General features: G+C 38.4%; 2 protein-coding genes and 1 pseudogene across 6 annotated transcripts in view; 2 read left to right on the top strand and 1 right to left on the bottom strand.

Annotated features, from left to right (window-relative positions):
* The window catches only part of CBR4 (carbonyl reductase 4), a 92,608-nt gene that overhangs the window by 12,779 nt on the left and 56,940 nt on the right, over nucleotides 1–22,889 (top strand). The window contains exon 5 of one of the 2 annotated variants that reach the window (XM_084883751.1): nucleotides 1,946–4,094. The exons of the other annotated variant lie outside the window; for it this stretch is intronic. Coding sequence (XP_084739877.1) covers nucleotides 1,946–2,124 — 179 coding nt within the window. The 3' untranslated portion in view covers nucleotides 2,125–4,094. Of the gene's footprint in view, nucleotides 1–1,945; nucleotides 4,095–22,889 lie in introns of those variants that run through there. 2 annotated transcript variants of the gene reach the window in all.
* LOC311622569 (mitochondrial import inner membrane translocase subunit Tim17-A-like) lies at nucleotides 6,457–7,096 on the top strand (annotated as a pseudogene). The gene has a single exon. The product of its transcript is annotated as a mitochondrial import inner membrane translocase subunit Tim17-A-like (transcript).
* Nucleotides 20,046–22,889, bottom strand: part of PALLD (palladin, cytoskeletal associated protein) — a 386,711-nt gene continuing 383,867 nt past the window's right edge. For all 3 annotated transcript variants that reach the window (XM_084883726.1, XM_084883727.1, XM_084883728.1), the window contains one exon: nucleotides 20,046–22,163. In XM_084883726.1, the coding sequence (XP_084739852.1) occupies nucleotides 21,991–22,163 (173 nt within the window). In that variant the 3' untranslated portion in view covers nucleotides 20,046–21,990. The remainder of the gene's footprint in view (nucleotides 22,164–22,889) is intronic.

The following is a 22,889-nucleotide window of genomic DNA, read 5'->3' as shown; positions in this document are numbered from 1 at the left end:
CTACTTTTTAAATATACAAATGTTTTATATTAAGCATCTTTCTATAGAAATATTTTAATGCCTGCACATTGCTCTATTGTGTATGTGTACCATGACTTCTATAGCTAATTTCTTATCAAAACACATTCAACTTATTTCCAGTTTTTTCCCCTAACAAATCTTTCATTGCATACGCTTCTTGACAGAAAAAAATCTATGATTATTTTTTTAATTTTCTTCTTTTTCTTTATTGATTAGGGTATTACTAGTATATATGTGTCTATGATTATTTCTCACAAGACTTTTAAGCAAATATTTAGATATTTGTAAGTGAAAACTTCAGGCAAAGAAAAATTAAATAATTACATAATAGTGCATAATAAACCTGTGGCTTAATTCTAACTCTTAATCCAGTGCTTAGTTCACATTTAATTGGTATTTGAAATGGCAGTATATTTAAATTGATGTATGGTTTTAGATATAATTTATTTTTAACATAAGCCAATTTGGAAACTTTATTTTCAGATAGCACGTTGAACTTTCACTTCACATGTCATGTCTAACTTTTAATCCATTTATTATCACCTTAAACATTTTTATATTTTTATAATACCTTTTCATTTTATGAGTACTTTTTTGCTTTCTTTTTTTAATCTTAAATTATTGAATAATGAATACTGATTATATAAAGTATTTAATTGATAACTAGAGGCTCGGTGCATAAAATTTATGCATGGGGGGGCTGAGAGAGGGTCCCCCTCAGCCCAATCTGAACCCTCTTCAATCTGAGACCTCTCAGGGGATGTCCAACTGCTGGTTTATAAACCGGCAGTCAGACATCCTTCTCACAATCCTGAACTGTTAACTCCCAAGTGCTCACCTGCCTGCCTGTCTGATCATCTCTAACTGCCTCTGCCTGCTGGCTTCATTACTCCCAAATGCTCCCCGCCCCTGGACCCAACACACACACATATTGGCCCAGTTCCCCCCCTGCTGGCCTGGTCACCCCACACAGCCTCCTGCTTGGTTGTTTGGTCGTCCCTCACCAACCCTCCTGCTGGCCTGGTTGCCCCACAAAGCCTGCTGCTCAGTCATTTGGCCAGCCCTCACTAACTCCCCTGCCAGCTGGTCACCCCACAGAGCCTGTTTAGTCATCCATTCAGTTGCCATGGTTGCTTAGGCTTTTATATAGATAGATAGGTGTTTGTTTGTCTTAGACTAGTCACAAGATTTTATTAATAAATTTACAATCCTGGCATATATCTATGAGTCATTAGAATTAGAATATTGAATAGTACTTTATACTACAGAACATTATACCTTAGAACATGTTCTCTGCAAACTTTATCGCACACTCCAATGCCATGTTAAATTTCTAATTTTCTCTCTATACTTCTATCAGAATTGGATATGACCCAAAGATTTTTTTTTTTGTTATATGATTGTTGGAAATAATGGTCTTTCTAATCATCAGCTGTCCTAGTTATAGCAAATGCAATTAATTTTGTCATAGTGCCAACTCAGTTTGTGTGATGCCTTCTTTCCCTCTCTACCTTACCTTACCCCTTCTACATCACTCAAGTAAAAATCCATTCTGTAGTACTTTGTGTATACCTCTATCAGGATATTCCTTACATTATAATTAGGGGTACAAGTGACTATTTCCTCCTTAAATTTTAGGTCCCCCAAGGAATATAATTTTTATTCATGTCTATATGTACCTACTTACATTTTGCTATGAGTTGGGCCAAATATTTGAGAGTCAAAGATTTTAGTGTTCAATAAATGTTCATTAATAAGTCAAATACAAATGTAGATTTGGTTACTTGATTGCTAGCAAAACTCTGTTGTATTTTCTACACAGGTTTATTAGTAATATATTTTCTGGACACATTTATTTTTATTTGAGATTGAGCAACTGTGTTAGTATCTACTCTTTTCTACTAAACAAACATTTCTCTTTTAGGATTTGTTCATACAGATATGACGAAAGCCTTGAATGAAGAACATTTAAAGAAAAATATCCCTCTTGGGAGATTTGGAGACCCCATTGATGTGGCACACGCAGTTGTGTTTCTCTTAGAATCACCCTATATTACAGGGCATGTTCTGGTAGTAGATGGGGGATTACAACTCACGATGTAACTTACAGATTTCTCAGGTATAATGGTGATTAGAATTAGGCACACGTTGATTAAGACAATCATATCTATGTGGTTGACATTTGCTAATCAAACCTATTCATGCTACAAATGTTGATTTTCACCTTTATATGTATATATCTGAAAAGAATGTTTGACCAATTATGTTTTCTAAATAGTATATATCTTATAGACTGCAGCAATTTTAGTATACAGAATTTTTTCAAGTGCTATAAACAGGTATTACCTAATTTATATAGTATCAAAAGAGGAAAAATTATAAAGTTTAATTTTCATGAGTTACTTTATTATATTAAGTTGAATGCTCTAGAAATTAACCTTGTGGGTCATTGCCAAAACATGAGTATTTATATGGTATTGGTTCATTGTCAGTACTTTGGCAACCCTGCTAAAGTTAAACATTACCGGTATATGTTTTTTAATATGCTTTGGATGATAAGTTTTTATACAGGTTGAAAAAAAGAACAGTATCAGTTTGATATAAACATGAATTTAGAGTCCCTCTCACCCCCAGTGGCATTATCCCTGATTGAGCTGCTAGGCAAAATAGTCTACAAACATAAGTGTGGTACAGTTGATCTGTTCTGTAGAAATTCTCAATGATGGTGAGCAGTAAGCATTAACTCTATCTTAAGGTTTCAGTATCTGCTAAATTGATCTCATCAATGTAGGAAGTGGAAGTGTTGTGTGTGTTTTTAAATCCACAAAACAATATAGCTAACTACTTAAAAATAGTATGAAAAAATGACATTTCAAAAATTAAGAGTATTTTTGAATATGATTTTTACCCTAAAATTTGTTAGTAAACAATTACAAATAATCACAAATGATAAATATGCACTACCAATGGATTAAATATCTTACAAGGAACAAAAGCATTAGTTTTAAAAGAAAATACTTGAGAATAGAGATAAAGACACGAACTCTATATAAAATATCAGGCAATATCTCTTTATCATTGAACTACTTTGTGGGGAATACTGTGATATTTTAACATAGGATTACATGTTCATTTTTATTAAAATGTTTTAAATATTTACTGCACTTTAAAAAGTAATTTTTAATGGATTTATTGGAGCTAAATATTATTTTTTATGTAAACAGATATAATCTTACATTGTAAGTGCAAAAACATAGGATATAGTAAATAAATGCAAAATAATACAAAGAAATATAAACAAAATGAAAAGTAATAAAGACAAATTTATATTTTAAATTAAGGTTGCTTATTTCTTAAAAATTTATCTTTGAAATAACCTTCTTTATATACAGGTGTCTTTTTTAGGATGTCTAAACGTCTGTTAAGTGTGAATAAAATTAGATTATTACTCAAACTGTCTACTAAATGGAAGCATGGTAACTCACAGAATTTATCAGGCATTAACAATTCCAGGCACATACAGGAAATGCAACATTGAAGATGGTTTCAAATGTGGTCGCTGATGGCTCTCAGCTCGGAGAGTTTATGCAGACAGAGCAGGCCATTTTCTCATGCTGCCTCACCTGCAGGCCTTTGGCTCCCTGCACTTCCTCATTTTGACATCCTCTCAGGCTGAATTCCCTTCTTTGGACACCTCATGTTCTGAAATTATCAATGAAGCTGATTTGACTGGTGATTAGGAAGAAAGCAACGTATTTCATGGAACTGATGACACTAAGATGTATGCTACAGATAGTTTTAAACTTTAAATGTACATTTACACTTTAAGAAATATATCCCTTTTGACTAGTCCACTCTGTCCCTAGCCCATATTAAGCTGCTGGTGTAATATGGGGATAAATTTTGCAAAATGAGCTTTTACTATTCCACTCCAGGTGAACTTTGCACCCACTTCCACTAACCTGGTAGAATTTGTAATTTAATACTTGCTGAAATAAGTTGCCAGCTGTTGCTTATGTTCAGCAGTTCAAGAACTTCATTTAATTCTTAAGAAGTCTCATCTGTAGCTGCTCTGTGACAAATATGAGCTCATAATCCAATTTATGTTTTGCACTTAAAAAAAAGATGTATTAAATTTTTTCAGGAAGGCTTTAAAACTTGTGCTCCTGTTCATACTTTTATTCATATTCAATTTATGAGACCATTTTTAACTGCTTTCTAGAGATAGAATTATATGTTATAAATTACTTTGGGGGGGGGAGTAATAGGCACAAAGAAGTTTCATTGAATTTATATGCTTCTCTTATGTAGAATAAAGGGAGAAGTCTAATCTGGATATAGGAGTTTTACCTTATGTAACTGAAACATTTTTCCAGGCTTTCAAAATGGAAATGTATGCAAATTGAGAAATCATACCACTATCCTATCTTGACTATTTAATAATTTTTAAGTTTCTTTTATAGTAATTTCACTTTTAACTATATTATAAGCTCTTCTTGGAAAAACCCTCTGTCTTTATTTAGTGTGATCTTTAAGCAACTTTTTGAAGTTTTCAGCATACACATCTTTCACAAATTTGTTAATTCTATCTCTAAGTACTTTGTGGGTTTTTAAAAAAAGAGATATAATGGCATATACGACATTCTATTATAGTTTCAGGTGTTCAACACTTGTATATATTGGGAAATGATCATATAGTAAGTCTACTGAATATCCATTACAATCCTTAGTTACAAATTTTTTTTTCTTGTAATGAGAACTTTTTATTTTTATTTTTAATTTCTTTATTGGTTATGGTATCACATATTTGTCCTCATCCCCCTATTCCCATCCCAAACCTCTCCCACATATGCCCTCACCCCTCTGTTGTCCATGACTACTATTTAGGCTTATATGCATGCATACAAGTCCTTTGATTGATCTCCCCCCCTTTTCTCCACCCTCCCCTGCTTTCCCTCTGAGGTTTGACAGTCTGATTGATGCTTCCCTGTCACCAGGTCTGTTTTTGTTCTTCAGCTTATGTTGTTCATTATTTCCCATAGATGTGTGAGATCATGTGATACAAGAAATACACTTATAAGAACTCTCAGCAAGTAACCATTATGGCTTGTCTCATTTTCGGTGATGAGAACTTTTAATAATTTTTTAAGCAATTTTCAGAAATAAAATACATTATTGTTAACTATAGTCGCAGGATGTACATTGCATCTCCAGGAAATAACTGTTATAACTGAATGTACCTTTGGACCCCCTTCACCCATTTCCCCCACCACTTACTGCTTTCCTCTGGCAACACCAGTCTCCTCTCTGTATCTGTGAGCTCATGTTTTGTTATGTCTTTTGGAAAAGTTAGGTCACTTACATTTAAAAAATTGTTGATTGGTATGTACTCACTGCCATTTTCTTATTTGTCTTCTGGCTGTTTAATAATTTTTTTTTTCTTAACCTCATTAGTTATGATTTGATAATTTTTTTGTAGTGCTATGTTTAGATTATCTTTATCTTTTGGGTAGCTGCTATAGATGCTTTGTGATTACCATGAAACTACATAAAGCAATCTATATTTAAAATAGTCTATTTTAAGTTGATAACAACTTAAATTTGAATGTATTTTAAAGCTCTATATTCTTTTTAAAATATATATTGTTATTTATTTAAGAGAGGAAGGGAGTGAGAGAGATAGAAACATCAATGATGAGACAGAATCATTGATCAGGTACCTCCTGCACGCCCCCTACTTGGGATTGAGCCTGCAATCTGACTAGGAATGGAATCTTTACCTCCTAGTTCATAGGTCAATGATCAACCACTGAGCAACACTGGTCAGGCAGAGTCTATATTCTTAATTCCCTATCCCACATTTTAATTTAAAAAAAATATATATTTTATTGATTTTTTACAGAGAGGAAAAGAGAGGGATAGAGAGTTAGAAACATCCACGAGAGAGAAATATCCGATCAGCTGCCTCTTGAACCCATTGGGGATGTGCCCGCAATCAAGGTACATGCCCTTGACCAGAATCGAACCTGGAACCCTTGAGTCCACAGGCCAACGCTCTATCCACTGAGCCAAACCGGTTAGGGCTTACCACATTTTAAGTTTTTGATGTCACCATTTATATAATTTTATCTTGTTTATCCCTTAGCAATTATTGTAGTTATAGCTATCATTTATCTTTTAATCTTCATACTAGCTGTATAAGTGAATAATTTACCTCATTGGATTATTCAGAATTGTATATTTACTTGCACCAATGAGATGTTTTTTCCTATGTTTTCTTGTTACTGATTAGCCTCCTTTAATTTCCTTAAAGAAATTTATTTAAAGTATCTAATAATACCCATCTACTGATGATGCTTTTGCTTGTCCAAAAAATCCTTTATCTCTCACTTAATTCTGAAGGAAACTTTGCCCAGTAGAGTTTGGAAATTTTTTTTCTTCCAGTACTTTGAATATATCTTGCCCCACCCCCTTTTTGATCCGCAAAATTTCTATTGAGAAATGTGCTTTTAGTTGTATTGGGGTTCTCTTACACAGAAGAAAGTTGAAGTCAAGATGGAGGAGTATGTGCGAGAGCCCTGCATGGTGAATTGTGGATGACTGCGGTGGGGTCGTTACGATGGGTACCATGGGGGGTGGCATTTTTCAAGCAATCAGAAGTGTTCACAATTCTCCAGTGGGAGTGAACCACAGACCATGAGGGAGTTTGACAGCTGTTAAAACCAGGGCTCTGAAGTTCAGAGGAAGCCCTGCAGTTCAGGGAAGTCAGTTTTCCATGATTGACTGCAGTATGTTTCAAGTTGGGGGGGAAAGAGGACCTCTGAAACTCAGATAAGAGTTGGGCCTCAACAGGAGCCACCCTGGCAGCAAGAAATGGATCAGTGGCTGTGGTTGGGTCAGCTGTGACTGGGTCAGGTGGCATTCTTTAGCTTTAACTGAAGGAGCTGGTGTTTTGTTGATACGATTTGCCTCTGTACAATTTCTTAATGGTCCTCAGTTTGCTCAGGTCTCTTCCCAGTTGCCTTCAGCCTGGTTACCATCCTCACCTTTTAGGGACTGTGGACAATGCCAGTAGGAGTTCTCTAACAGAATGAGTTCTAGTTCAAGAAAGGATCTCAGAACATCAACTTGCAGTCTGTTTTTAAAACCGTAGGTGGGACATCTCTGGCCAAATAGGCTATGAAGAGAGATTTAGCACTTTTTTTCTTTCTATTTAAAGGAACATGGGGGACATGTGAAAAGGTTATTCCTTTATTTGTTTACATGTACTAGTAAATTGCATTTTCAATCAAAGTTAAATGTCTAGTATATTTAAAAGAAAACATACTAAGTGCTTAGAAGATGAAGGACCTGAGGGCAAACAGCAGTGAAACGTGGCTATCATCTCCTTGGTGCTCCCAAGCAGCAGACACAAAAATTGGGGGTGCTAGATGAGTGTAGAAGCTTTTTTTTTTCTGGGAGATACTGCCAACCTGGAACCAGGTAGAGGGGAAAAAGCAAAGATGACACTGACCAGCCTCTATTCCTGGAGAGTAACTCAAGAGGCCCCCTAGACGTATACCAAACCAGAAGCCTGCCCCTCTGCCCAAAGCTCCCGGACAAGCAAAGAGGCCTTTTTCACTGAAAGTTGGGGATGTGTTTCAGTCTGCTGTCTGTGCTGTGCACAGTGTGGTAGCCAGCCAAGAACTGTCTCTCCACTGTTACAGTGTCAAGGGATCGGACCATGAATACAGATTCTGCACATCATTAGTGCTAGGGGGTTGGGAGTGTCCCTTGAGCAGCAGCCACAAGAACTAGGGCAGCAGACGCAGGTACACCCTCCTCTCTGGGAGATAACACTCGTGCTCCGCAGCGTGGCAGAGGGAGCGCTCCCGTCCTCCAGGATCTCTGGAGAGTTTCCAGGCAGCCCTTCGATGTGTGTTTAATTAGCCACCTGCCCCGCAGGACACAGCTATAAAGACGAGCCAGTAGGCAGGCCTCTTTCACAGAAAGGTTTGGAACTCAGTCTTGCGTCTTGCTGTATCCTGCCAGTTCTATTTGGTTAAGAAATCTTTCATTTGTTACTGTTCGGTGGGGCCCGTGAGCTTCAGCTTCGCTGGCTACCAGAGCCAAATATCTAGAGAGATTTGTTGTTCGGTAGCCACAAATACGGGACTCAGATTGGGGTATAAGCTCCTTTCCTGGAGATAACAGGGAGCTTGAGTGAGGAAGAGGAAGAGGAAAGGATGGTGCCAGCCAGCTTCTGTCTCGGAGAGCATTTCATTAGGCCCGTATATTTGTATTAAATTAGATGCCTGCCCTTCAGAATGACCCTTGAAGATAAGCAAATAAGCCTCTTTCACAGAAAGTGGGAGCACTTTTCAGTCGACCGCCTCTTTGCTGGACTCCGGGCTGCGTGACTGCAGGTGAGTCCTTTCAGAGCTGTTCCTCAGTTTGCTGTGGCCTGTGCGTGTCATAGAAACTAGCCCTGTTGGCTTGCAAAGCTAGATATTTGGGAGGCTTGTCTCTGAGTTGCAGGTTTTAAAGGTTGGGGTGCCCAATGTGGGGTTCACACCCTTGACTCCTCAGGGAGAAGGTTGACTTCCTACCTGGGGGCCGCTGCACTGGGGTTGGGGTTTATGGCGAGATTGTGTCTCAGCCTTTCTTACCTGTTTCTAAGTGGGGCTTTTTCTCGTTCACCTGATGTGTAGGAGTTGCTCAGCTGTTTTTTTGTTTTTGTGTTTCCCCCGCCCCCTGGAGGAAATTGTTTTGTATGTAGCTATAGTTGTAGATCTGGTGGGTCCATGGCGGGAGGTGAGTTCAAGATCTTCCTGTGTCATCTTCTAGTAATACTAATTACTTTTGCATGAATTTTTAGCTCACAAACAGAATTAGGATCTAAAACATTGAGTGACTTGGCCTAAGAGCCTTCATACCAGGAAGCAGGTTCTAAGGTTGAGATTCTGCAATTGAATCACTTACTGGAGAGAATAGCGACAGGAACCACATACAAGTGGAGTGGTGATAACTCCTGCATGTTACACCATTACATGCTGAGACTTACCTGTGGTGGATTAGAATAGTGTATAGAGAGAAGGGAATGTATTGGCCACACAGTATCTCAGAATTTCATGACATATGGGGCAAATGATATTTATGGGGGGTTGTTATGGAATGGTTTGTTACTGCCTGCCACTGATAAGCTTAAAAAAAAAAAGAAATGACAAGTTCAGGTGAGGAATTTACCAACTTAGGACACAGTGTGACAATCAGTGGGTACTTTAAAAACATTTTTTTTTTTTGTATTTAGATAATAGACTGAACTGAAGAGAAGTTTTTAATTTGTCTTTATGGACAGTAAGAGAGTCACTGAGGAAAGTAGTATAATTAATAGATAGTATTGAGGGTCAAATTTGAAGACTAGCTACAAACGTTGAGGCATGGTGCATTTAATAATTAGGTTTTTGCCCATTCTCATCTTTTTTTTAACTTTTTTTATTTTTTTATTTTTTATCCTATTGATTTTTCACAGAGAGGAAGAGAGAGGGATAGAGAGTTAGAAACATCGATGAGAGAGAATCATCGATCAGCTGCCTCTTGCACACCCCTTTCTGGGGATGTGCCCGCAACCAAGGTACATGCCCTTGACCGGAATCGAGCCTGGGACCTTTCAGTCCGCAGGCCGACGCTCTATCACTGAGCCAAACCGGTCCCGGTGCCCATTCTCATCTTTTGAGATCAGCTGGAGTTAATAGTTTTTTATTTTTTACATTTGTTTAGTTTAAAATATTTTTTTTAATCAAGATTTTATACCCGGTCTCTTCAATAGATCTGTGAAACTCAATACCATGGCTTGTCAGTTTTTGTTTGTTTGAGATACCCTTCCTGATACCCCCCCTCGCCCAACACACTAACATTTTACCTCCCTCAAACTAGACTAAATACTTGTTAGTGACCTTGAGGTAGGCAAAGATTACTTTGATAGGGCACAAAAGACAAAAATTGTACCAAAAAAACCCAAAAACTTGGAAAATTGAGTTTCATTAAAATCACGAATTTTTGTTCTTTGGAAGTTGTTAGGAAAATGAAAAGGCAAGTCACAGTCTAGAGGAAACATTTGCCATATATTTATATGAAAAAGGACTTGTATCCAGAAAAAATATATAATATGCTATTATAACAAAATAAGACAACCAAATGAAAGTGGCAAAAGATTTGATTAGATATATCACAAGAAAAGATGTATGAATGACCATAAATACATAAAAAGGTTCTCAATAGCTTTGATGGTCAGGAAAATTTAAATTAAAACCTCAATGAGTTACAACTATATACCCATTAGAATGTCTAAATCCTATATAATAAAAGGCCTGGACCATAAGTGTAACGACTGGAATGACCGCTTGACCAGTCACCAGGAGGTGCATTGACCACTTCTCAGTCCCTGCCCCGTAGGCTCTGATCACAGCATGGCGAACAGGGAACCAAGGCGAATAGAGGGGGAGGGGCTGTGGTGAGGTGGGACTGGGGACTGTTGAGCAGTGGCGGGTGGTGAGCAGCTGGCTATGAGCATCCAGTGCATCGCGGGGGTGACAGCATTGCTGGGTGGCTGTGGAGAGCGTTGTGGGGCAGCAGAGGGGAGCATCGCAGAGCTTCACAGAGCAGCTGTGGGGAGCATTGTGGAGAGTGTTGCAGGGTCGGCGGTGGCGAGGCAAGTGGCAAGTGTTGCAGGGTCGGCGGTGGTGAGGAAGAGTCATTGGGCATCACTGGGCATCAGACATGGCCCTGGTGGCCCTGATCTCAGGCTAGTCCTAGGGACTGTACTTGTGCACAATTTTGTGTTCTGGGCCTCTAGTTAGAAAATAATGATTATACCAATTGTTGAGGATGTGGAACAACAAATGCTGCTGATGAGAATGTAAATTGTTAAAAACTCTTAAAAAAGGTGTTTAGTAGTATCTTTAAGAGTTAAATACGTATCTATCATATAGCTCAGCCAATCTACTCCTGGTTATTTTTGCATAATAATTACAAACATATGTCCACACAAAGATTTGTATATTATTTTTCACAACTTTATAACTAGAGCCCGATGAACAAAATTTATGTATGGAGGGTGTGTCCCTCAGCCCAGCCTGCACCCTCTCCAATCTGGGACTCCTACTAGGATCAGGCCTAAATGGGCAGTTGGACATCTCTCACAATCCAGGACTGCTGGCTTCCAACTACTTGCCTGCCTGTCTTCCTGATTGCCCCTAACCACTTCTGCCTGCCAGCCTGGTCACTCCTAACCACTCCCATGCCAGCCTGATTGATGCCTAACTGCTCCCCTGCCAGCCTGATTGCCCCTAACTGTCCTCCCCCGGAGGCCTGGTCACCTCTAACTGCCCTCCTCTGCAAGCTTGGTCACCCCTAACTGCTGTCCCCTGCAGGCCTGGTCCCCTTTAACTTCCCTTCCTTGCAGGCCTGGTTCCTCCCAACTGCCCTTCCCTGCTGGCCTGATTGCCCACAACTTCCCTCCCTTGCAGGCCTGATTTCTTCCAAATGTCCTCGCCTGCTGGCCATCCTGTGGTGGTCATCTTGTGTCTACAGTGGGGCAGGATCTTTGACAACATAGGGGCAGCCATCTTGTGTGTTGGAGTGATGCCCAATCTTCATATTACTTTTATTAGATAGGATAGCCAAAATTGTAAGCATCCATATACTCATGAATAAGAGAATGGGTAAACAAAAAAGTAGTATATCTATACAATGAAATATTACTCAGCAATATAAAGAACCAATTACTGATAACTTGGGTGAATTGCAAATTAAGCTCAGTGAAAGAAGCCAGCCTCAAATTCTGAGTATATACTATGTGACTGTACTTATAAAAATTCTAGAAAATGCAAACTAATCTAAAATTAAGAAAGGATAGTTGCCTCAAAATTTATTAAATTATACACTTTAATGACTGAATTATACCTCAATAAAGTTGATATAAAGGGAGATTGGTACTGGTGGGTTTGTTAATTTTGGGTGAGAACACAATTCAGGGCACAGCATTGGAGATCAGAATTTCCCTCTTCTGCCCTAGGGAGCACAATGACAGTTTAATTAATTATCTTGAAATAACATGTTCATATACATATATCATCTAATATGACATTTAGCAAAAACAACCAAACTGATGAGTCTTTTAAATAGAAACTTCTAAATTGTGTAAAATAGTAAATAAAATCACTTTTAGTTTAGTCTAAATAGAAGTGTTTAGTAGTAGTTTTGTTTTCTGAAAGTTTTTGGGTGACAAAGGCCTCAAGTGAACGGTGCTAATGTGATACTCAGACTACATCGTTAAGGGGCAATTCATTCCTTCCTGAAAGGGATAGTACTCTGCGCCTTATCTTTAAATTATTTTAGCTGATTAACTTATTTATCTAACTATCTGTGCATGTATTTAATATCAATACCTTCTTCACTTGCCAGGAATATTACAAGAATCATGTTTGTGAAATTGCATTGAAATTTTGTGTAACCTTTATACTGACTAACCTCTCACTTTCTAAAGGGTGATTGTTACTAATTTTTAGTGTCCTTTCATAAATGTTCAATCTCTGGTCCCAGTAGAGGGTTTCACATCTTTACAGTGAGGTTAGTGGAAAGATACGGGTTTTGGAGCCAGAAAAATCCTGGTTTCAAGTTCCCAATCTGAAACTAATTGACTGATTTAGTCTCATTCCTTGTATCCCTTGTGCCTGTTTTCTCATCTGTAAGAGAGACTAACAATTCTAGAATTGTAAGGATTAAATAAAATAGTATCAGTGTACTAGTATTAATGCCTGGCACATAGTAGGTGCTTAGTAAATGTTATTTCCATTCCTGGTAGCCATGCTTCTGGTACATTGTATCTGGAATCCTCCTAGTACTGGAAGCATTTCTGTATTATACTCTAGTGTTTTCCACTTTTATTAACGTGCTTTCTGAGCTTTATATTTCAAGTCCTGTTTTCATCTATTCATCTTGATTTAAAACATGTGTTATGAGCAGTATGGTTTCTGGTTTATTCACAGAATGTTGACTCTGATCTTTATCTCTGAGCATATCTCAGAGCGAAAGCTTGCTCTCAAAGCAGTGCTGCTGTGTAGATTGCGTTATTTACACCAGACACTTTACTTCCCTTAGTTAAGGGTTCAGCTAGAAGTAAATATATGTGCCCTGAGGCTATTAGGGAACTGGCAAGCCACCATGCAACTTTCCCATGGCTTCCCAGACTCGGACTCATTTTAATCATACCTTTCCCTGTGGTTCTGTTGTACTGAGCCCTGACTAACCATGTGGCATTGCTGTTCCATGGTGGGCAGCATTTAGGCTTTCATAAATGCTGCCCATCATGGCAGAATTGCTTTGGCTGTTTAGGGTCTCGTGATTTCATTCACATTTAATGATTGCTCTAGTTTTGTGAAAAGTGCCATTAAATTTTTTAAATTGCTTTGGGTATTATGGACATTTTAACAGTGTTAATTCTTCCAATCCAATAGAAAGCATGGAATATCTTCTCATTTATTTGTATCTTCTGATTTTTTTCATCAGTGTCTTATAGTTTTCTTTTACCTTTTTTGGTTAAATTTATTTATAGGTATTTTATTCTTTTTTAAAAAAATATATTTTATTGACTTTGTACAGAGAGGGAGAGAGATAGAGAGTTAGAAACATCGATGAGAGAGAGTAATCGATCAGCTGCCTCTTGCACACCCCCTACTGGGGATATGCCCGCCACCAAGGTACATGCCCTTGACCGGAATCGAACCCAGGACCCTTCAGTCCCCAAGCTGACGCTCTATCCACTGAGCCAAACCAGTTTCGGCGGTATTTTATTCTTTTTGATATAATTGTAAATGGAATTGTTTTCTCAATTTTTCTTTCTGATATTTTGCTATTAGTATATAGAAAAACAACTGATTTTTGTGTATTAATTTTGTATCTTGAAACTTCACTGAACTTATTAGTTCCAATAATTCTGTGGTGGAATCTTTAGGGTTTTATATGCAAAATATCACATCTGCAAATGGTGACAGTTTCATTCATCCTTTATAATCTGGGCACATTTTATGGTGTTTTTGTTTTTGGTCTGATTGCTCTAATAAGAAAAGTGATGGAAGTGGACAAGTTTGCCTTGTCCCTGATCTTAGAGGAAAAGCTTACAGCTTTTTGCTGTTTGGTATGTTGTTAGCTATAGGTTTGTTGTGTATGGTCTTCATTATATTGAGGTATGTTCCCTTTATACTCACTTTGTCGAGAGTTTTCTTGCCACAAATGGATGTTGAATTTTGACAAAAGGTTTTTCTGCATCTGTTAAGATGATGGGATTTTTATCTTTCATTTTGTTAACATGATATATTCCATTGGTTTGTAGGTGTTGAAACATCCTTGTATTCCTGGAATAAATTCCACTGAATCTCACGGTGTATGATCCTTTTAATGTATTGATGAATTGGATTTGCTAATATTTTGTTGATGATTTTTGCATCCATGTTCTTCAAGGATATTGGCTTGTAATTTTCTTCTCTGTGGTGTCCTTGTCTGGTTTCAGGTACCGGAATAATGCTACCTTTATAAAATGAGTTGGAAGTGTCCCCTAATTTTCTATTTTTTTGAAAAAGATTGAGAAGGATTGGTTTGAAAATTTTTAAGTGTTTGGTAGACGTCATCTATGATGCCATCTGGTCCTGAACTTTTTTTTTGTTGAGAGGTGTTTGATTATTGATTCAATCTCCTTACTACTAATTGGTCTGGTATGGTGTCTGAGGCAAGTCTGGGTGGTGATGAGCCTGGGCTCCTGGTCACAGCAGCTCTCCCCTTCAAGTTGGCATGGTTTCTGTGCCAGACCTGGCTGCCCCGGGAGTGCTTGCAGAGGCTCCCCGTCTAGTAGAGTCTGGTCTACCAGCCCCTGAGTCTCCTGCAGGTTCTGTCACGCACACATTCACAAACACACACATCCACACAGTCCCCTTTCACTCTTTCACTCACTCAGACTCTTCCGCACTGCTGTCCTGCCAGCTGCCATCTTGACTCCCTCTTCACTGATCTTTATTTTATTTAACTTTAAAAAATAAACAAACAGCTCTTTGTTTCATTGATGTATTCTATGGACTTTTAAACCTCTACTTTATTTCTGCTCTGATCTTTGTTATTTCCTTCTTTTAATTAACCTTGTCTTCATTTGTTGTTGTTCTTCTAGTTCCTTGAGGTGTAAGTTTACGTTGGTTGAGATTTTCTTGTTTCTTGATATAGTCATTTATCACTATCAATTTCCCTCTTAGAATTGCTTTTGCTGCTTTCAAAAAGTTTTGGTGTGTTGTATTTTAATTTTCATTTGTCTCAAGGCATTTTTTGACGTCTTCTTTGGCATATTGGTTGTTCAAAAGCATATTGTTTAATCTCTACATATTTAGCTTTTTCTAATTTTCTTATAATTGATTTCTAGTTTCATATCATGTGATAAAAAAAGATGCTTGAGATGATTTTATTCTTTTTGCAATACTTGTGACTCATTTAGTGACCCAACATATGAACCATCCAGGGGACTGTTTCATGCGTGCTTGAGAATGTATGTTCTGTTGCTTTTGGATAGAATGTTCACTGAATGTCTGTTAAGTCCATCTGGTCTAACGTAGTTCAAGGCCAATGTTTCCTTATTAATTTTTTATTCGGATAATCTATTTATTGCTGAAAGTGGAATATTAAAGTTTCCTATTATTATTGTACTAGAGGCCCAATGCCCGAAAATTTGTGCACCCCAGGAGAGGGGTTCCTCAGCCTGGCCTGCACCCTCTTGCAGAACGGATCCCTCGGGGGATGTCCACCTGCTGGCTTAGGTTTGTTTCCGGCAGCCAGACATCCCTCTTGCATTCCGGGAGCCCTTGCTCCTTACCATCTCCCACCTCACTGCTCCTTGCAGCTCAGCTTGTTGCTCCTTAGTGCTGCCTTGGAGGCAGGAGAGGCTCCTGCCACTGCCCTTGTGCTCACTGGCTTCTGCCTGAGTGGCACACCCTATGGGAGTGCATTGACCACCAGGGGGCAGCTCCTGTGTTGAGTGTCATAGGGACCAGCAGGCCATTCTGCCATTTGGTCAATTAGCATATTACCTTTTTATTATATAGGAGGATTGCTGTGTATTTCTGACCTGAGGTCTATCACTATTTGCATATTTGTGAGCATAAATATAATATTTACAAATAATACATTTTCTTATTGGATTGACTCCATTATAATCAATCATATAATGACTTTCTTTGTCCTATTAGTCTTTGTGGTAAAGTGTGTTTTGTCTGATATAAATATAGTCATCCCAGCTTTCTTTTGGTTTAAATTTGCATGGAATACTTTTTTTCATTTCTTTATTTTTACTTTTTGTGTCCTTACATCTGAACTGAGTCTTCCAGACAGCATATAGATGCGTCTTTTAGAGAATTTATTATTAAGCCATTTTGTCTCTTTTGATTAGAGAATTTACCTTTAAGGTAATTATTGATAAGTATGTAATTACTGCCATTTTGTTAATTGTCTCTTGGCTGTTTTATAATTCCTTGCTGCTTCTTCTTTTGTTCTCTTCCTTTGTGATCTAATTAATCTGTGGTTGTATGCTTAGATCTCTTTTTTAAAATCTTGTGTATCTTTATAGGTGTGTGTTGTTTTTTTGTGTGTGATTACCATAAGGGTTGTAAAAAAAACTTTTGTCTGTTTTGCAGTTGATAACGACTTAACTCTGTACACATTTTATTTCTAAAATATATTTTATTGATTTTTTTACAGAGAGGAAGGGAGAGAGATAAAAAGAGCTAGAAACGTCAATGAGAGAATCATCGACCAGCTGCCTCTTGCACACCCCCTACTGGGGATGTGCCTGCAACCAAGGTACATGCCCTTGACTGGAATCGAACCTGGGACCTTTCAGCCCGCAGACCGACGCTCTACCACTGAGCCAAATTGGTTTCAGCTACTGTGAACACATTTTAACACTACATTTTTATTCACCCCCACTCACTTTATATTTTTGATGTCAAAATTAACAGCTTTTTATTTTGTGTATCCCTTAATTATTGCATTTATTTTTATTCTTTTTTAGCTTTTTCCTTTCACACTGCCTTTTTAAGTGGTTATCTTTTAGTCCTCAACTTTTGACATTTTACATTTTAATGTGTGTAGGTGTGGGCCTCTAGGTTCATCTGTTTTGGAACTCTCTGGGCCTCCTGCATCTGGATGTCTGTTTTCTTGCCCAGAAAAGGGAAATTCTCATCTATTATTACTTTGAAATGTTTTCTGCCCCATTTTCTCTTCTCCTGTTGTGACTTTTATAATGGGAATAAATGTTGGTCCACTTGATGTCCTCTGAATCCTTTAAGCGATCTTTACTGTTTCACGCATTTTTCTTTTTGTTCCTGGATGAGTTCTTCTCCACTGTCTATGAGTTTGCTGCTCCTTCTACTTCATCAGTTCACTGTATAAACCTTCTATTGCATTTTTCATGTCAGTTATTGTACTCTTCGTCTCTGTGACTTCTATTTGGTAATGTCACTTGGTTGGAATTCTCACTTTGCTGATGTATTTTTCTCCACACTCCTTGAGCATCTTCATGACTGTTCTTTTGAAATCTTTATCAGTTAAATCACTTATCTCCCTTTCATTAGGTCTTACCTTCTTTTATATGGAGTGGATTCCTTTATTCATTTTTTCCTTGACGCTCAGTATGTTTCTAGTATTAGGTAAAATTGTCACCTCTCTCAGTCTTGAAAGAGTGGCCTCATGTAGGAGCTGAGCCATATTATTCAGCCCTGTACAGGCTGTTGGTTGCTTCTCAAACCTTTGTCATTGTCCAAATAGCCTATTTTATTCTGAGTTTGCTGTACCTTCTGCAGGTGTGCCAAGACCTGTCAATGTCCCAATGGATAAGACCTCAGTCAGCATCTAGATTCAGGCTGATTGGAAGCCAGACTCTCAGACAGCAGTTTCTAAAGTATGGGAATGTGCCTCTTTGAGGGGAATACTGGGAGAAGTTTCTGTCTTCTTCCTCCATACTGAACCTTGGGTTATAGCCAGTAAAAACCTGTTTGTTGGCTTTTGTCTAGTTCCGTGGTTGGCACACTGCAGCTGGTGAGCCTCATGCAGCTCTTTGGCCCCTTGATTGTGGCTCTTCCACAAAATGCCACCGCCTGGGCAATCTATTTTGAAGAAGTGGTGTTAGAAGAAGTTTAAGTTTAAAAAGTTTGGCTCTCAAAAGAAATTTCAGTCATTGTGCTGTTGCTATTTGGCTCTGTGACTAATAAGTTAGCCCACCACTGCTCTAGTTGAACCCGTGAACACAAAGCCCACTGGCCATCAAGACCATGGTCTCAAGGACGTGTCCTTTGGGCAGCAGTCACAAAAACTGGAGTTTTTGCTTCTTCCAAGGAGACAAGAGGAGCCTGGGGTGGGCAGTGTTGGGCACCAAATAGTGCCTGCTGGCCTCGCCATTTCCGGAGAGGATTTTGGTCAGCCCCCAGAAGCCTGCCCCTTAGCTATGAAGACAAGCTAATTGTCCTCTTTCATAGAAAGACTGGGTATGTTTCAGTCTGCTGACTATGCTATGACCTGTGGCTGGGGGTAGTTAGTTGAGAACTCTTTCTCCATTACAGTCCTAGGGGGTCCACAAAGATAAGCTCTGCCGGACACCAGAGCCAGGCGAACAAGTGGTGTCTTCTGGGCAGCTGCTTCAGATGTGCGCACAGCTCTTTTTCTGAGGTACCAGTGACCCTGGAATGAGCAGATGGAGCATGTGAAGATAGTACCTGCCCCCTGAGGTCTCTGGAGATGCAGTCAGCTTTTAGAGTGTTTGATTAGATGCCTGCCTCTTAGGATGCCCCTATTAGCTAGGCCCCTATGTGGGTATTAGATGCCCACCCTTCAGGCTGCCCCCTTAAAATAAGCAAATAGGCCTCTTTCCCAGAAAGACTGGCCACTTTTCAGTCAGTTGTCTTTGTGCTGGGCCGCAGGGTGGGGGAGTCTGTGTGTGGGAACCCTTTAAGAACAGTTTCTCTGACTGCAGTAGCCTCATGGGTCCCGTGCTCACAAGCCCCATGGAATTTTGAGGGGATACATTTTGGGGACACTTTCATTTGCAGGTCTTAACAGTTCGGGTGCTCAATGTAGGTTCAAATATCTTCACTCTTCAAGAAGCTTGGTGCTTGTAGAGGTGGGTTTTTGGGCAAGATTGTGCCTGAGCCTCTCCTTCATGTGTCAGTGCATTTTAAAACATTTTTTCCAATATATATGATTCACTCAGATAGTGCTGGGTTTCTTTCAGAGGAGATTATTATGCAGGTATGTTCAGGATCTTCCTGCGTTACATACATCTTGAGCCAACACGCTGTATATTTAATTTCCAAGGGAGGAGATATGCTATGTGGTCACAAAATACTTCTACCTGGGCTTAGCAATGTTATTTGCATGCATATACACAATGAACTAATGTGGTTTCTCAGTTATGCAATCAAACACACTTTGCTTTGAAGTGATTTTGCGGACATATTTACATCCCAAATCCAGGGATTTTAGGAGGGATTATCCGATGGGCTTCACCTCGTCAGGTCTTCCCTTGAAAGTATTCGGGCCCCTGTTGCCAAGACATTCAAAGAGTGTTGTCTTCAGGGAGGTTCTCATTGCCGAGTTTGGCAAGGAATGTGAGTGAGTGGTTGGAGGAGATGAGTGGCCCTTAGCGACAGACTCAGTGAGACTCATGTCTTCAGACTCAGTGAGACTCATGTCTTGCATCTGTGAAGAACTGAGTTGTCACAACAACTTAAGCTGCAAAGAGGATCTTAAGCTCCAGATAAGAACAATTTAGTAGATACATTTATTTTAGCCTTGTAAGAGCCTGAGCAGAGAATCTAGACATATCGTGCCTGAAATTCTAACCCAGAGACCCGTGAGCTAAGAAATGAGTATTGTTTTAAGCCTTGGTTTGCAGTAATTTGTTACAGCAGCAATAGAAAACCAAAACAACCCAATATTTTGCTTCACAAAATTGCAACTATGATTTGTTAAATATTTATTGATGTTAAATCCACATTACACCAGCACAACAACCCAAAGTAGTATGATAGTACTATTTTTTTTTTATAAATACAACATAAAAGATGGCAGAATAATGCTACTTAATCCCAAACCCAGAATATTAGCAAAAAGTCACATTCAGAAAAATTTGGCAAGTAAGATATGACATAGGTCATAGTACTACAATATAGGTAGGTCCATGAGGGACTTTGTATAGTATCTTAAATTCCATGTTAGTAATGCATAGAAGTGTGGCCAGAGACGCTTGAACCACTGCATAGAACACCTGCCATCCGGTGCTCAAGCCTATTAGTCATTTCAAACTTGTTTGGTTGCTGTTCTTACAAAGAAGTTGAAAGCTGTACATGTGAAGCAGTAATATGAAATATAAGGGGTGGTACACAGGTAAAAAATTACTGTAAAAAATACTATGTATTGAATTGAGTAACTGAGCTTAGAGAGTTCAACATTTTTATTATAAATAATGAAAGATATATGTGTTTTGCATAAGGAATACAGTGTTTTCTTTTCATAGCAAAGTACCATTAAAACCTCATGTTTTATAAAATTAGGCCAAATTATTGTTTCTTCTTTTTAAAGTTTATTGGTTCCGACTTAAAACCATCAAGTCTGGTCAGAGTCATCTCAGTCTAGCTGATGCAAAATCATATACATTTAAAAATCAGTCTTTGCTGAGATGCCTTTACAAACTCCTCAGAACGGTGCGGCACCTTCTTAAAGCAAGGTTTCGTGTGAGCAGGGATGTGAACTGCTTTTTCCATTCACCATGTCTTGATGCAGTTGGAAAAAAAAATACATTATGGCACAAACCTGTTTTTGTCTCTCCTAAGTCTCCCATTTCCTTCAATTAGACTAGATGCTACAGGCAATGTCTCTCTTAACACCAATCTTGCAGTCTCAGTCCATTGTCAACTTGCTCTAAACATCTAAAATCATCAACAACTACACAAACTCAGACATACTACATTTCCACAGCACAGGTGCTCCAACTTCCAGCTGGCCCTAGATTCCCGGACTTGTGAATTTTTCATCTACATGTGAGATTAATTTTCAAGAAAACCTGGCTTTGCACATGTCTCCTGCCCTTCTACTTTTATCTAAATGAGTACAATGTAGTATGTTGATAGCCTTTTCCTTTGTTCTTCTCTCCTTACTTCTTTCAAACCCCTGGTTCCTCCAAATGCTGTATGCCTTGGTTATTTGGGTGGTTTGGATGCCTTTCCTGGAATGGACTAATATATTTCTGCTCTATTCAGAATACTTTATATTACTTATATTTAAATTAGCCATTTAATATGGTTTGTAAATAAGCTTTCTACCTAGGTAGCATGAAAGGAAATAAGACACATAAAAAAGGTCAAGAACTAAGGTGTTATCCTTACTAGAAAACACTTGACAGTATTATATTTAAGGCAAGTCATTCCCTCCTTATGATTTAATATAAAACAGTTTGCAAAGACAAGGCATTGACTTGGATTCTTTTCCTCTTTCTTTCCCATCCTTACATATTGCACTGGGTTCACTGTAGCTGTCTGGATACACTGCCACTTTAGAATCATTTTAGTATTTTCGTGGTACAATTGCTTCCTGTTCCGCATTGCACACTATCATGTTGTGTAGCACCTAAAGCTAGTGTTTAAAGGCTCTTGGATAATACGAATTGTGGTTACCTTTAGCATTTCAGACCACTTTAATCACAGCAATTCAATGTGCAATGTGTACATTTCTATCAGCATCACCTATTTAAACTCTACGTTTGGTATATCAAGTAAAAAAAAAATATTTTGGTTTCTTTTATTTCTTATAGTCAAAGGTACGGTTTTGCCTTTTACATAGTGACAAAGGCATATGCTGGTCAAGGCAAGGGTGTTTCAGTGTTTCAGCTTTAACAAGACTGTCGGGTTACAGGTCCTCACTCTCCACCAGGCCGGCGTTCAGTGTCAGGTGAGATGGGCTGGCGTCAGGCTGGAAGGCTGCCTTGATGTCTAGTCCCTGGTCCGAGAGTGCTGCGTAGCGACTGGCTGAGGGGCGCACTTTCTTTGGCTTGGTGCTCTGTGGCTGCTGATGCCACTGGGCTACAAAAACAAAAACAGGCGTTTTTAACCATGATTACCAGAAAGCCTTAGATGTCCCAAGTAAATACATGTCTTTGACATACTCCAGGCACATGTTCCTTATGAAGACTGGTAGAAATCCTAAAATTTAAGAATCGTTTTGCATTTTATTCATAGGTTGCCAGAGTTACTGTCTGTACTGGGTACTGGGATTATAATGGCTGGATAATAAAGACCAAGTGCAGTTTATTTTGATTTGAAAATAAATCTTTGAGATAGTCTCTATAAGTTTTCTAATTTACCTCCCTCCTCTTTTTTTAATTTTCAGAGTTCATAATGTATAAATGCCACAATAATTAGAGTAGTTTGGTCTTCTGGATGGATCTTTTAACAGTGACCTATAGAAAGGAATTAGGCAGTCGGGAAAGTTGAGGTTACTCATTTCCTAAAAAACCTCACGGAGTTATTTCTCATTTAAGAAGAGATAAGTTCTTAAAATTTTCTAGTGGTTTTCTCTGTCAATAGATCACATAGTGCTATTGGACTAGTTTGTAAATTCAATAAAATTATTTTATTTAAATTTAGGATGCAAAATCACAAATCTGTTGTTTAGCTGCTTAAGATATATTAATGAGAAAAGCACTAAGCCACAAAAGTATGCATTCCAGGATCAATGGTACACACACTCAGAGTGCAATAAGACATCGTGATAGGATTATAATTAAATGTTAAAAAAAAAAAAAAAAA

This window comes from Pipistrellus hanaki (genome assembly GCF_964339955.1).
Source record: "Pipistrellus hanaki genome assembly, chromosome: 5".
In the NCBI taxonomy this organism is placed as follows: domain Eukaryota; kingdom Metazoa; phylum Chordata; class Mammalia; order Chiroptera; family Vespertilionidae; genus Pipistrellus; species Pipistrellus hanaki.
This window is presented reverse-complemented; position numbering and strand designations above follow the sequence as displayed.